At 42.0% G+C, this 15,597-nt stretch overlaps 1 protein-coding gene across 1 annotated transcript in view; it reads left to right on the forward strand.

Moving 5' to 3' along the window:
- The first annotated feature begins 237 nt into the window (after positions 1 to 237).
- Positions 238 to 15,597, forward strand: part of TGS1 (trimethylguanosine synthase 1) — a 30,080-nt gene continuing 14,720 nt past the window's right edge. Inside the window, exons 1-10 of the mRNA XM_086609287.1 lie at positions 238 to 335; positions 1,375 to 1,439; positions 3,636 to 3,808; positions 5,795 to 6,641; positions 8,056 to 8,173; positions 9,123 to 9,209; positions 10,260 to 10,431; positions 11,853 to 12,204; positions 13,111 to 13,284; positions 14,236 to 14,379. Of these exons, the coding sequence (XP_086465413.1) occupies positions 238 to 335; positions 1,375 to 1,439; positions 3,636 to 3,808; positions 5,795 to 6,641; positions 8,056 to 8,173; positions 9,123 to 9,209; positions 10,260 to 10,431; positions 11,853 to 12,204; positions 13,111 to 13,284; positions 14,236 to 14,379 (2,230 nt within the window). The remainder of the gene's footprint in view (positions 336 to 1,374; positions 1,440 to 3,635; positions 3,809 to 5,794; positions 6,642 to 8,055; positions 8,174 to 9,122; positions 9,210 to 10,259; positions 10,432 to 11,852; positions 12,205 to 13,110; positions 13,285 to 14,235; positions 14,380 to 15,597) is intronic.

A 15,597-nucleotide genomic window follows, 5' to 3' on the forward strand; every position in this document is an offset into this window, starting at 1 on the left:
GCACGCCGGCAGGTAAAGGATGGCACCAAAAATTGAACCCCACACTTCGGTTACAGCGGCTGCCCCGGAGCGGTAACGCCGCGGCGACCGCCTTCCCGCGGCGCGGCTCGGCTCGGGCCGCCCCCTCGGCCGCAGGCGGGCGGGCTCGGGGCGGGCTCGGGGCGGGCTCGGCGCTGACGGCAGTTCCGGCGGAAGGCAGCGGCGGGGTCGTGCCGCGGCGTGGGTCTTCCCGCAGGGATGGTGCAGGACCCGCGGGGGCGGCTGGTGGCGGAGCTGCTGCTGCGGGCGGGGGCGGCCCGCAGCATCGTCTGCCTCTGCACCCGCGCCTTCGTCGAGTGAGTAGTGGCCTCGCCGCCGGTACCGGGCGGGTGGGTCCCGCGTGGCCGCGTCGGCCACGGTCCGTGGCGGCTGCAGGCAAAGGGGGGTGCACAGGAGGGTCCCTGCAGGTTGCCTGCACCAAACGATACCCGCTGTCGGGGGCAGAAAAGGCGGGGCGGAGGGCGCCCACCCAGGCGCCTGTTCCTACGGGGGCCCTTGCCGGAGCGGGGTCGGCCGGGCGGGCAGCGGCGGTCCCTCCCGTCGGAGCCCGCTCCCTCCCGAGGAGCGCTGCCTTGTCCCCGGCTGGGGCAGGCGCTGCGCGGGGCTCCGCCGCAGCGCTCCCTCCTTCCCTGCCGCGGCCGGGGCTCCGGCGGGCGCCTCTCGCCCCCTGCTCCGCGTCCCCAGACGGGCGCGGAGGGACCCGGAGCCCCCCCGAGCCGGAGGGGAGGAGCAGTTTCTCGACGAGGGGGGAAGGAAGGAGAGAGAGATGCTGCTCGCGGGGGGTCTGTCGCAGGGGCACGATTTGGGAGAAGGGGCAATGGCTGTTACCGGAGCTGTTAGTGTAAAACACACTCAGTGTTTGGCGGAGGCATTTGCAGAGATGAGGTACCTTTCAGCGCTGGGTGATGGCTGAGATATTTGCAGTTTTGGACTGAAGACATTAAATTCCACTTAAGCAGGATCTTTTGTGGGCCTAAAATTTAACTATGGGGTATTCTACATAGCAGCAGCGTTTTCTGAACGTCTCTCATCTAGGCTTTCACATCAGGCTTTAAAGTGTTGCCTGTTTCAGATTTTTCTTTGTTTTGTGTGTTTAGAGTCACAGAGCAGCCCAGATGGGAAGGGGCCTCCACAGATCATCAGGTCCATCCTTTCCTGGGAAGGGAAGTGTAGATGAGGTTATTTGGCACCCTGGCCAGTTGCATCTTGAAACCTCCAGCAATGGAGACTTTACTGTGTCCCTGTTTTTTTTTTCCACTGAGTGATTGTTTTTACTGTAAAAAAAAATGTTTTAATTATGACCTTCTGCATCAATGTCTGTCTTCGTTTTTACAGAGATCGAAAATTATATAAACTGGGATTAAAAGGATTTTATGTTAAAGATGACAATGACAGTACAGGTAAGGTAGTAAAATGTATTGTGCGATATGATATCCGGTCATAGAATCATAGAGTGTTTTGTCGTGGGACCTTAAAGATCATCTAGTTCCAATCCCCCTGCTGTGGACAGGGATACGTTCCACTAGACCAGGTTACTCAAAGCCTCATCCAGCCTGGCCTTGAACACTTCCAGGGATGGGACAGCCACAACATCTCTGGGCACTCTGTTCCTATGCCTCACCGCCCTCACAGTGAAAAATTTCTTCCTTATATCTAATCTAAATCTCCCCTCTTCCAGTTTAAAGCCATTGCCCCTTGTCCTATCACTACATGTCCTTGTAAAAAGTCCCTCTCCAGCTTTCTTGTAGGCCCCCTTTAGGTACTGGAAGGCTGCTAGAAGGTCATGCTTAAAGTGCGTTATGTGTGGTTATTTAAGGTACAGTAGGACTGTATAACTGCTAACCCATACTTTTGTTCTTATTTCTGGCTTGTTTTCAGTACTTCTGTTATGGAGATAGATGTGAATAATAATTTAGTACTTCTGTAGCGTTCAAGTTACCATAATCTTGATGTGGAGGTTTATGTCAAACCAAGCGTGGTGCGTATTCCTGTCCAGACAGATTTACCAGCTCACATGATATCCACCTGGTACATAGAGCAGATTAGCTCACAGGTCCCTGACCTGCTCTCAAATCATAATTTCATCTAACTCAAAATTAGTTATATAAGGAAGGGTCTGCAGATCCTAGATGTTTGCCTGGGAGCACTTCTGTCCTGCTGCCTCTACCCTAACCTAGGACATTAACTGTTACTGATTAATCTTCTGGGACAGAAGCAGAGAAGAAGCAACAACCCTGATGGGGACAATTACCATTTGCATGCACACAAGGAATCATATGAGGAGGGCCAGAGGAGTAAGTCTGTCTCTACTCGCTTGTATTTTAGGAATAGTCATGGTGCATGCTCTGGCACATTCAACACCGCTCCTTTGCTTCATCCTCAAATTCCTCACATACGCCTGTCTGAACATAATTCATTTGGTATCTGATTTTTCCATTGGTGTCTTGCTAGCTCCAGGCTCGTATAATAGCTTGATTTGAAAGGAAGAAGTCTGAAGAGAAAGGAATGTCCATAGAACTTGGGAATTGATAGCGCAGGTTAGATGGAGGCAATGTGAATGGAGTGAAGGAGAATGTAAACCATGTTTTTGTGCGGGTGTGACTGATTGGTGATGAGAGTCATTAGTTAAAAACAGTACAGCCTTCTGTGTGATACTTTGGCAGTAAATAGATTCTTAAAAATTTAGGATTATTTTTCTTTTAACAACTGTTTCAAGAGCTTTTGCGTTTCATAAATTCCATCAGTGTACTGTACCTACTTTTTCGGTGGTACTTGTCGTTTTACATACATGTGATGTTGCTTAAAAAGTTGATAGATGTGCAAGAAGTGATTCAATAGTTGATCAGTTATTTCTGAGACTATTAGGTTCAGTGGTTTACACATTACATTTTTGTAAAATCGTATTATCTTTGTTAATGTGGTTTTGAAAGTCTTGTAACAAACTAGGCAGATTATTTTATTTTAAGTTTACTGTGATACATGCCAAAAGAACTGCTATGAAGAATTTTCTTTTCATAATACTGATTTTTCTGTTGTTTGCTGGGCATTATTGTAGTTTCCTCTGCAATTTATTGCAGTGAATGTTTGTGGTGGATTGACCTCAAGTACACACACCTTCTACCCCAGTTCTTATTGCTGCACAACACGTTATATGGTACGGACTATCCCTTCGGCCAGTTTGGGTCAGCAGTCCCAGCTGTGTCCCCTGCTGGTCTCTTGCCCATCCCAGCGTACTTGCTGGGGAGGGCAGAGTGGGGAAAAGAGAAAATTATGAGGCTGTGCAGACTCAGCTCAGCAATAACCAAAACATCGAGGTGCTATCCACGCTGTTTTAGCCACAAATCCCAAACATAGTGCCATAGAGGCTGTTATGAAGAAAGTAAACTCTGTCCCAGCCAGACCCAGTGCAATGTTTTGGTTGTCAAAGTTAGACTTTTGGTTCCTACTGACAGTTACAGAGAGATTGAGATATTTACGAGGAAAATTTTAAATGGGAAAGGAAACTTAAGAGGCAGTTCTGCTAATTTTTGTAGACCATGCTGATGCATTGAGGTATCAAAATCAGCTTATATTCACTTAATATAATTTGTTAATAGGGGAGGAACAAGCATCTGAGGAGGAGAACCGTTGTCCCAACGTGACATTAAAGGTGGATACTAATCATGCTCTGGACCTGGAAGAAATTGAACTAGACTCGGAGGCCGAGCTTATGAAGAGTATGGGATTGCCTCTTCAGTTCGGTGGGCAGTCTGCCCACAGGGACTTTTTGGTAAATCTTTATTTGCTTTATTTTTACTTTGTGTTTCCAAACGTAGGGGCATGTCTACTCCTCAGTTATTTTTTGGACTGCAGTTCATGGAAATGTATTGAAGCTGGCTTAAAGCTGCCTGCCTCGGGTACTTCTAGCAACATACAGCACCATGGTCTGTGCAGTTTGTAAAATCCACCTGACAGTTTGACTAAACGGAGTCAGGCTGTGCTTTATGCTTCCATGCCTATATTGCTCTTGCTACTGGAGAGAGCTAGTTTCAAACAGCCATGGTAATATTGATGCTCTGCATCAGGACAACTAGTACACTCTGTGTGTGTTCACACTGTCTGCTTTAACCGTTTAGCTTTAGATGCTAATATAAAAAGCTAGTTTCTTGGATCCCCTTGCAGCTGATAAAGCCAGGTTGTTCCAAAGGGCAGGAGTGAGACTTGGATGCTCTACTTCCAATAGGAAGCATTTGGGCTTTAGAGGAAAACTAAAGTTGTTCACAGATGGGAAAAAGACAGTGGGATATTCACATTGGCCACTTTATGGAATACAGACCTTCTTGGCATTGGGAGGTTCTGACCTGATTAATTTGTAAATAAATAGGAGGAACTTGTACATGATTTTAATTGCTGGCATGTAAATAGACCTTACAGGCATCCAACTTCAAGCCCAAAGTATACATGCAGTTTTTGTTGTTACATAGTAATACTGCAAATAAGTTGAATGAGAAAATAACGTATATTTTATTAGATTACTATGAAGTATTGTGCTTTGCACTACGTGTGTTAACATGATACGATGAGGGATGTGGATGAAGGATTAATACCAGTTCTCCGAACCTCACTTCTTTATAGTCCAACATATGCATTTGTCAGTGCAGCAAAACTAGGAATTGCAGCTGATGAGACATATGGATTAATAGCTGTACATTTACAGTCTTTTGCCCACGTGAGTTACAGTCCCTCATGACCTCCACCTTTTTACTTGCCAATCTTAATTTGGCAGTTTATGAAAAAAAATTGGCAGATTTATCTGATAGAACAACTTGTTTTTCTTGGATGTTTTTCTCTCGTTTTTATCTGTACGTGCAGGAAGCCCCACTGAAACAAGTGGAGTTGTATTTGATGAAACCACTTACCTTAGTGGTTCCTTTCTGTAACAGGTTTCTGTCTTCTGTTCCGCTAGACAACTGTAGTAGTCTGAGTTTGTTCTAACAAGTGAAAGGAACATATTGCACAAATGAAAGGGCCACCTGTTTGGAGAGGAGACTGTTTCCTTATGTCTCTGTTAGCCAACTTGGACATCAGGACGGGACGGGAAGAGCATTACGCCCCTCTTGTGGGTCAGTATCTTCAGGCATCCTTAGGCAAGCATACAGAGATTCAGTTGCAGCATTTACAGAATTTTTAAGCATAAAGCGATACTTTTTTGTTTAAAGCAATCAAAGGTAGCAAGGATTTAACAATCTATTAGGCTGCATGTTGTATGTTCGCTATCCTGAACAGTGTTTGCTCACCAGGCAGATACCAGGTGATTGTAAGGGTCAGCCTCTATGGGCCCCCAGAACAAGTCCTTGATGATACTGAGATACTGTTGTACTGCTGAGCTCAACCCAGTGACCCTTCAGTACTTGACTAATCTCCCTTTAGGATTTTATAGTGTTTCATGTTGACGTCTTTCCTCTTGAATCTTTGAGCTACTAATGACTTCCCTCTCAGCAGTCGCTTCTGTCTGCAATTTTGCCTTTTATTTGAAAGTGTGTTTTTCTACAAACTTTTTCACAGCTCTTTCTCACAACTTGCTCAGAAATGCCAGCCAAGGTTATGCAACAGGGCCCTATTAGACCCATAAACCCTATAACCTTCTGTGGGGAGAAGGCTAAGAACAAGGTTGCAATGAGAGGGAGGTTACAATGTAAACAGAAACGTCCTTGGAGAGAGGACAAGAAAAGGCTGCATTGTGGACTTCTACCTATGTTTTTCCATTATATTTTAGGTAACAGAAAATTATAGAAAGAGAAGTAACATGAAGATTAAGAAAAAGAAGAAGAAAAAAGAGTTACAGCAAAAACATGAGGATAAAATGGGTCAGAAATGCCAGGATCGAGCCTGTGGTGGTTATATCCAGTCCGTTTCTGGTGAGCCGGCCCTAGCTACGGAGCAACATGAGAACAGCAGCAAACCTCAGGTTATAAGTGAAGGGAATTGTGAAAATTCAGAAAGTCTTGCAAATGAGGCTTTACCCAGCGAACTTAAAGAAAAATGGGAGAAGTACTGGAGTGAGTATGGAGAGGGCCTTCTTTGGCAAAGTTGGATGGAGAAGCATCAAGAGGTCTCATCATCCGAGGCCACCACAGCCTCTGAGCCTTGGAATAGTCCAGACACCAGGGAAGAGTGGGAGCAGCATTATAGCGAACTGTACTGGTATTACTGGGAACAGTTTCAGTACTGGACAAGTCAAGGATGGACTATTGTGAGCTCAAACGGTGGCAACGTGGAAGCTAATGGAGCTACCCAGGAGACAGGTCTTTTGGGAAAAATGGAGTCGGTTAGCCCAGGGGCTGAACTTGGTGAAGTGCTGAGTTTGGAGCTGTCTGCCCCTAACACCAGAAGTGAGGAAACACCACCTTCAAGTGCCGAGCCCCACAGTGAAATAATCTCTGGGATTTGTAATTTAAATCTGAATTTGGAGGAAGCAGAGCAGAACAGTGCAGCTCTAACCGTAGCCCACCAAGGTCCTCAAGAGTGTAGTTCGTCTGACAGTGAAAGCCAGAAGGAGCCCTGTGATGGAGGAACCAGGAAAAGGAGTGCATCTTGTGAAAATAAAAGTATTAACCAGTCAGGTAATATACCATCAACTAAAATTGATTCTACCAGAATTTCTGTAGGTGGTTATATATAAGAAACAAGGGCATGTCTGTATTAGGCCATTTAAAAAAAGTCAATCAAGTATTTTGTGGAATGGTTGCACACTTGATTCCTTTTTCTTCCCTCTGCTTCTCTGGACGATCTTTCTCCTCTCTAGCCTGTGTATTGAATGTGTTCTTTAGCCAGAAGTGATTTTAACAGAACGTGTACTTCATAAATCTTCAAATGTACTACAGAAAGTGGTGAGAGAGCACTGTTGGTGCGTATTTATTTATTTACCTTAGTATTGGTATTGCAGCTGTGTCACTCAGCTGATGTGTGTTTTCTCACTGATAGTCTAAAATGAATGAAAACTCAGGTTGATGTTCTTAGGAATCTCACAAATTTTAAGAACAGCTTTTTGAGAAAAAAAAGTAGTTCTGCAGTTCTGGGGTTGGTTTTGTTTTTTTTTTTTCCTTCTGTCTAAATGTGTCATACTTGAAAATAAATTCTTGTTTTGTTGTACTGTGTTATTGTGAACCAGATGTCTTCCAGAGGTCCTTTCCAGCATTAAGTTGTCATTTATGCATTGAGCTGCAGTCGTCTTTACAACCCCGAATTCATAGGTTCACAGCTAGTGCTAACGAGATAACGTGCCAGGTAACGTAGTAGTATGGTGAAAGCCAGTGGCTGTGCCTTACTCTACTGGGAGAGCTTCTCTGAGGGAGGTACAAGATTGGGCTGGAGACGTCTTTGCCAGCCATCGCATTTGCCTGCCAGTTCCTCCTGCCAGTGTTCGCTATGAGTGGCAGTGTAACATCTTTCCTGACTGTTGCATGGTTTCTCCTGCTGAAGAGGAAGGATGAAGCACGTGAGTTAAGTGTCAGCACTGTGGGATTTCAGTTTAGTGGGAAACCTCTGAGTCTGCCACTGGTGAGTTCCAAAGGAAGGAAGAAGCAGGGGTGGTCCCATCTTGATCCTGCAATAAAGTTAGAATGGGAGAGCTCAAAGGAGAATCTCCTTTCCAACAAGAAGCGAGAGGAATGTTGGAATCCTCTCTTAATAAGTGTATGTGAATATCTTTGCATAGCTAATGAAATGGAAACAAAATTTACGAACAAGGAAGAAACTATTTTGAATTTGTACCTTGTAGGCATTTTCTTTTTCTTGGAGAGCTGAGATAATTTGAAGTTGGTCCTGCTACATGGTAGCTAATGCTGGAAGCTTGTATTGGTATGCTGTCCCTCAAAAAAAGACAGGTAAAGATGCGTATGTTTGGCACTTGTGCCTTAGTTGTTAGGTTCAGGTACTTAAGACAACCTAACTGTAGCTGCAAATGTACTTTGGGGACAGGAAGATAAAGAATTAATTTAGGCAGAGGGAAAATATGATCTCATCTATCTTCTTTAGGTTCACAGGGATCATGTACTTCAAATTCAAATGATAAAGAACAGTTGCAGCTTCGTGACCAAAACAAAGATGAGGATGAAGAGCCTCCTGAATACAGACATGCCAAAGTCAAAAGAAGGCAAGTCATTAAATTTAGACAGGCTTTTTTTCTGAGGCCCAGGTTCAGAAGCCTCCTGATTTATAGTAACTATTTGATTGAGATTATGTGGTTTTGTACTGAAGTTTTAACTCAGTCTTCCATCACTGCTTATCACTTTGCCGGGCAACAAGCAGTGGATATTTCTTCTCTTCTATTGCTTTATGAAAACAATGTATGGCCTTGATGAATGTACAAGGTGACGGTAATATTCTTGTGCCACTGAAGTATACAAGATTGATAAATTGGGTAAGACAACTTGCTTATCTAGGTCTAATTAGTGTAGACAATACAAGAATGATGGCAAATTATTTGTATTGTTTCACCAAATTGTATCCTGACAGTAAAATGCTCAGTGCTATGGCAGTCATAAAATAGCTAATCTCTGCCTTGTCACTGTCTCTTCTCTAAAAATTTATAACCCCAAAGATGATGAGATGACTTTTCCTGTGTAATGAATTTACAAACTCAAAAGGCGAAGAAATGGATGGAGTTATTCTACTAATGATGTAGCCTTGGTTTTGTTCTAATATTTTGCTGCTGCCATAGCATTAATAATAATAATACAGATAACATAATAGATGATGAAGGTGATTTGGAAATAGGGTGAACAAAAGCTATCTTCATCAGTTCTATGTAGGGCTTGATATTTAATATTTTAAGAGGTCTTTCAGAATAGTTGGAATATTATAACCCCAATAGAAGGACATACATCCCTAGAATTGGATTTTTAAAAAAAGTAGGTGCTCATGCATATGAATAGGCTGATGTTATCTGCCTTGCTTGGTTTCAGCAGTGTGTGGAGGTACTTACTGAAGCCCACATGTAAATGTTTTCAATTTGTGAATTTCTTAGTGGTATATCTGTGAAATAAAAGTGTTTTTTTACAGTAACTAACTTTGTTGTGTGGTTGGTTGTTTTTTTTTCCTAGCCATGAACTGGATGTGGATGAGAACCCAGTGGAAGATCCTGAGGAAACTTGCTCTGTTTTGGGTTTCAAGCGTGGCACAGGACAAAAGTAATTGCTTATGAGGAACTCAACGTTTATTCGTAGCAAGTCAGCTCTCTTGTTGTTATTCAAATAGACCATTCCTCTCCGTTCCCATTTTGTTAAACTTTTGAAGATGATTCCCAGAGTTAGTCTCTGCTCTTAATAAAACTGTCATCTTCTGGCTACAGAGAGAGCTGCAAAGTTAGAGAGATGAATTAAAGAGCAAGAAAAGTGTTTTGAAATCGAAGTGTGACTTGTAAGGTACTTGCAGTTGTGTGTTAAGTGGCGGATCATTTACATAAATTAGGGATGCTTAAAGGCTCTGACAATGAATGGTCATCTTGGTTTGTGGTCCAATGAGCTTAGATAGTAGTTTATAGCTGTTTCATATTGCAGTGGGGTTGCTTTGTACTAGTAAAATGCTGCTATACTAATCAAGTGTTGCCAGGGTATTGGCCATCGAAATTTCATTTTTGGTGGTATGACCTAAAGATAATGGTGGTCAGTGCTATAGAAGTAGCATCACAGGGCACAGATGGACTGTAGCTTAGGTCTAGTGCTTCTACAAAATGCAAGTTGTACAGTATATGTATATATATAAAGTTTCAGAGGAGTATGTTTTGTAGTTGACAATCTCTGTTCTACTTTATAAAAATTATTTAAGTGAATTGTCCATATTCAATTTTTTTCTTTTGATTTCATTTGCCAGAAGACACAAGTAGCTGTTTTGGAGGTTCTTTACAGCCACCAAAAAGATGTTTTATTCTACTAATCAAGATATTTTTTCATTTCCTATTCTTCAGACTGGCCTGGGAAATTGCTTCCAGCTACAGTTACACACTTATTTTAAAAAAAAAAATATCTAAAACCAATTTGAGTAAACATTTTCAAATAAAAGTATTTAAAAGTTTTCATGAAGGTACATTGTTTTGCAGCTGCATCCAGTGAAATATATTTTAAGAGTGGAGCAAATGTCTCGTAAAGAAATAAATTAGCCTAAATCATATTCTGTAGACACCAACATTCCAGATTGGAAATTAACCAGCTAAGTCCTTTCTCCCTACTCTTTCATTTCAGGTATGGTGGAATTCCAGATTTCACCCACCGAAGTGTGCAGTACTTGGAGAAGAAAGCAAAACTCAAGTCCAAATACTTGGATATGCGTAAAGCAAGGAAGAGCAAAAACACACACATCTTCTTTACAGAGGAATGTGAAACATCTTGCAAAAAAAATAAAACTGTGAAGAAGGTAGGTTTAATTGTTAGTGTTGCTGTAATTCATAAATTTATCTGCTCCTTTAGCTGTTGTTGAATTATGAAAATGAAAAAGAATTAGTTGCTCAGAGTAGATGGCATTTTTTAGGTGTCACTTCACTGCTCTTTTTTTTTTTTTTTTTTTTTTTCCCCTTGCTTAGGTGAAGAGTAGTTAGGCTAGGGTGGATATGGAAAGGCATTGGTGGACTCTTGGCAATCCAGCAAGAGGAATGTGAGCTTAATGGCGAAGTTATGTGAAAGTCATTTCTAACGTCTGGGTGCATCATTCCTTTAGAGGTGTGTGTAGGTTTCTATAGTTACTAAAAGTGTCTCTGGTTTCAAAATACATTTGAGGGCATTTGTTAGTGCTGGCGTTTCAGTGGTGAGACAAAAACATTTGTATAGGTTAGTGTATTTTGTGCAACTCTTACTAATTTGAATTGTTTTTGCTTACACCTCTACCTACATTTATTACCACCTATAAGTTTATGCCTTTTTTTGTTAACTCAGAAATTTATAATGAGTAGAAAAACTTGTTCACTGTAGTTTTTTCGTAGTTGAATTTCTTTAAAACATGTTACCTCAGATTTTTAATGCTGTTTTGCCTTCTTCTGATGTGCTTTGCATTCCCTAACACCTGAGTGGAAAACACTGTTTTGTGGTTGTGACAGCACATGTTGTATTGAACTCCAGTCCCGTTGCTATATTTTTTGATCAAAGGCTTGACCGTTGCCATCTCTTATCTGAAGCCAGCATAGTTTGAGGGCAATTTTATTTATGTGTAGAAAAAAAAATTAAAAATTTCCTCAGACTTAAGGTAAGGACCTGCCCCAGGCCTAGTGCCATGCAAAGTAACGTGAAAGTGAGCAGCTGCCTATACCTGTGAAGAGTTTGAACTAACATCTGTATGTTGGTTAGGATGTAATGCTGAGTCTTCTACTGTGCAGCAGAACTTTTTAGCACATACTCCGTTTGGAGATGAGGCAACTAATGTATGAAATTAATTTTACCTGTTCATCCAAACGTGGAAGGCAGAGTATAGCTTCTTTGAAAGCCGATCAGAGACAGGTAGTTAATTAAAAAGTAGTAGTGTTGGTCACCTGTGCTGTGGCAAGTCTGCCTGTTTATATTTCAGGTATTGCCTGAGAATGATTTACTGATAATCAGTTGATTTTGTGGAGTTTCTCTTTTGTGTGTAGCTGGTATCTCGTTCCCAAAGACATCGTGATTCAAAGTGTTGTAAAAAGGGAGCAGAGTTAAGGACTTGCATACCCTCCTGCATGCTTTGACAGTGGATATTTTACTTTTTTCAAAATACGCATGGTGGGTGCTTTTGAACTCTAGTGCTTTTAAACTGTGCTATTGGTAGCTGGTTAACTGCACCATCTAATCGTCCGTGATGTTTGACAATTGCAGGTGGAAGAGTTCCTAAAGCGGGTTAATAAACCTGAGGAGGAAGCCACATCTGAGACCGTCTCCTGTCAGGGTAAAGCAGAGGCATTGTCTGCGAGCAGCGACTCAGAGGATCAGGAAGGTATTCCTGCCACACCAGCTGTGACGCTCAGTGCTGAAAACCAAAAGCCACCATCTTCCAGTGCGACTTTCGTGGAACCTGGAGGGGGTAGCCCTGAGGAGGAAGCACAGGACGCAGCAGCGAGTGGCTCCAATGGCAGGGATGACGAGAGGCAGGAGCATGGCCACGGGCGGCAGCTCGTCTCTCTGGATATCCCTGATTACCTCCAGGCAGAGACGGAGGACGTCAGCCAAGGTACATCAGTTTCCTATGAACTGGAAATGAATCGGCAGTGGACTTAATACTGCCTTCCCAAATTACAGCATTGTGTGGTATTTATTTACTCCGTTTATTCAAAGAGACTCGTTAGGTCCAAGGGTAATGAGACAGATTGAGAGCTGTGCCAGTGGAAGTAGTTTCTTCCTGGAGCGCCAGAATCCCAGGTCTTGTCTTTAATATTGGCAGCATTTATAGATAAACAGTCATTGTTGATCCTAGACATCATCTAACAGGTCTCCAAATCACACCCTTTTTCCCTGTAAGGATGAGGGTGGTTAACTTCAGGTAGGTGCACAGGCTGTCAGGTTTTGGGTTCTCAAATGCTTGTTGCTGAGCTTTAGGAAGCATGTGTTGTTAAAATTATTTTCTAGGGGAAAAAAAAAGTCTATATTATGAACTTTTCTATTTAACACTGTAAACAAAGGATAACAAGCTTATTCGGGTTTCTACATATAATTTAATCCTTCCTACAGTAACTCAATTATGTTAAATTTCTACTGTAAAACTTGTCTAGATTGGTTCTTATTCCTTATTTATATATGGGCATTAAATTGGTCTCTGATCCACTTGTTTGCTCACTATGTAGAGTTTATTGCCATCAATTGAAGATGGTGGCTAGTCTGTTAACGCTCTTAAATAATTAGCGAAGCGTTATGATTTTAGAACTGTCACTGATACCTATCAGGTAACACTATTCCCTTGAAATATAGGATGCTCTTTTTTAATTTAGACCACTAATCTGCATAATCTGCCAAACAGTAATAAAGGACGTTTAGCCGTGTTGTTAAACATGAGCATCTTGTATCTTAACTCTCACCTACCTACTGATTACATTGCTAGCCTACAAGAACAGTGATTGTTAACTTTTGCAGTGTCTTCCAGCTGTAGATGAAAAAACTACTGCAAAGAAGAAGGAGAGAAAAAGGAGAAGAAGGAACAAAATTGCACTGAGAGCTATACCTGCCGAAATTTCTGCTGATCCAGAGCTGGTCAAGTACTGGGCGCAACGCTACCGGCTGTTCTCTCGTTTTGATGAGGGAATTAAACTAGACAGAGGTGTGTCTAGTACAAAGTGTGCTGACTTGATGGTATAAGATGTATCCAAACCTGTGGCCCTTCTCAGAGTTTTTTACTCATTTTCTCATAAGAGGAGCATTACGGAGTGTGCGTTTGCACCTCTGGATAAATAATATCCCCCAGCAGGCAGACAAACAGAAGTCTTGGACTTTAGTAGAGCTCCTAGCATGGGACACCCCTGTTGCATTTGTCCTGATGTTAGCCAAAGATCAAACTGTACCCAGGTTATGCTTGCTTAAGACTTTTTCAGAAACTCAATGACATTTTTCTGTATCTATATTTTATAAATTAATTTTGTGAAACTTCCAAATATGCTGATGGACCTAGTTTTGTTCTGCTGTGTTCTGACTTTCAGCAGTCACTTTCAAAATTACTTTTTTCCATGTTTACTTGGAAACCACTTCAACTAATAAATTTATAGGTAAAGGAGGAATTAAGATTACTGTATTTTTGTATCCTGGGTTTGTTGGGTTTATAAGCCTTTCACTTCTAATGCTCTCCCACATAAACACATAGATTATTTGGCAGACCAGACGTTGCTGTAAAGAAAATAACATGTCAGATAAGAGAGAATATGTTTCTGGTTTTATTTGTTACAGAGCATAATCGTGATGTATAAAGTTTTTTTGTAGCTGTGTCAGTGGACTTGTCCTTGATAAGCCAGAATCCTCAGCCTCAAGTTCAACAAAGCATTTACCGAGATTTGGGCTTATCTGTTCACTTCAGTGAGGCTTTGTTTGCTTAGCAAATCGCTGGGCTGACCAGAGTTTATCATCTTCAAAGCCTGTGTTTCCTGGTCGAATGTGTTGAGCCAAAACTGTTTGGATTAACGCTAAACTTTCATTTGTGTGTGGGGGTTGGTGGGTTGTTTTTAATTTAGGTGACCTTGCAATAAGAGGTGAAAACACGCTTCTTCCCTTTCCTTTGCAGAGGGTTGGTTTTCTGTTACTCCTGAGAAAATAGCTGAGCATATTGCTGTCCGCGTTAGCCAGTCATTCAACTGCGATGTCGTAGTGGATGCCTTCTGCGGGGTTGGAGGAAACGCTATTCAGTTTGCGTTGACCTCCAAAAGAGGTAAGCAGGTGTTGTATATAGTATATTATTTCATTTTTTCAGTCTTTTTCCCTAAAAATTTAGGTATGCGCTTTATTTGCCGATTATTTGATTTTTTTTGTCAGTGCTTCTGAAGCAACAGAAGCTTTTTTCCTTCATCACACTCACAAGATGAGCTTTCTGTTTTAAAAAGGGCCTATAAAACCACTTTTCTATTTTAAGTCAAAGTTGGATTTGTGTCGTACTAGTCAAAGTTATTTTTACATGGCATAGTAACTAGTCTGTCAGATGCTCTGAAGATTGCTGGTAAAGGTTGAGTTCTGTTTGTAATGCTGACCTGCAGACACGCCGCCACAAAGCTGCTGCTTTTCCCAATTGTTACGCCAAGTCTGTGCACTCAAAAGCAGGTCACGTGCAAGTAGTACTTAAAACAGTTGCATGGGATCACCTGCAGGTGCAGCAGAACCAAATACAGAAAAGTGATGATAACTTAATATTAGTGTAGGTTCCTGTTGCCAGCTAATGAAACTGCAGCGAGTCATGAAAGTGCTGTCTCTAAAAACATTGACTACTTCGTATTCCTCTACTTGTCAAAAACACTGGTAAAATATCAGCTCATGTAACACTTCTGAGTAATTTCTGAGCAAGACAAGTGGTGGTTTCTACTGCGTTAAATTTAGTAGGCTATGATCCATTCTATAAGTATTTTCCAAATTTCACTTAAATTTACCCCAAAAATACAAAAAGTTTTATTTCTGTGATTATATACTGCCCTTGTATCATCTCTCTTGTGCTGTTGGGTGTGGTTTTTTAAACTCAATTTTCATAGATTCATAGATTCATAGATTTCTAGGTTGGAAAAGACCTTAGAGATCATCGAGTCCAACCATCCCTAATCCCCATTAAACCATATCCTCAAGTAGCTCATCCACCCTATTCTTAAACACATCCAGGGATGGGGACTCAACCACCTTCCTGGGCAGCCTATTCCAGTGGCTGACAACCCTTTCAGAGAAGAAATACTTCCTAACATCCAACCTGAATCTCCCCTGACTAAGCTTATGCCCATTTCCTCTTGTTCTATCACCCGTCACTAATGTAAAGAGCCCTTCCCCTACCTCCCCACCATCTTTTCTCAAGTATTTATAGGCCGTAATCAGGTCTCCCCTCAGCCTCCTCTTTTCCAGGCTAAACAGCCCCAACTCCCTCAGCCGCTCCTCATAAGTTTTATTTTCCAGC

Source organism: Tauraco erythrolophus, chromosome 3 (assembly GCF_009769465.1).
Source record: "Tauraco erythrolophus isolate bTauEry1 chromosome 3, bTauEry1.pri, whole genome shotgun sequence".
Lineage (NCBI taxonomy): Eukaryota > Metazoa > Chordata > Aves > Musophagiformes > Musophagidae > Tauraco > Tauraco erythrolophus.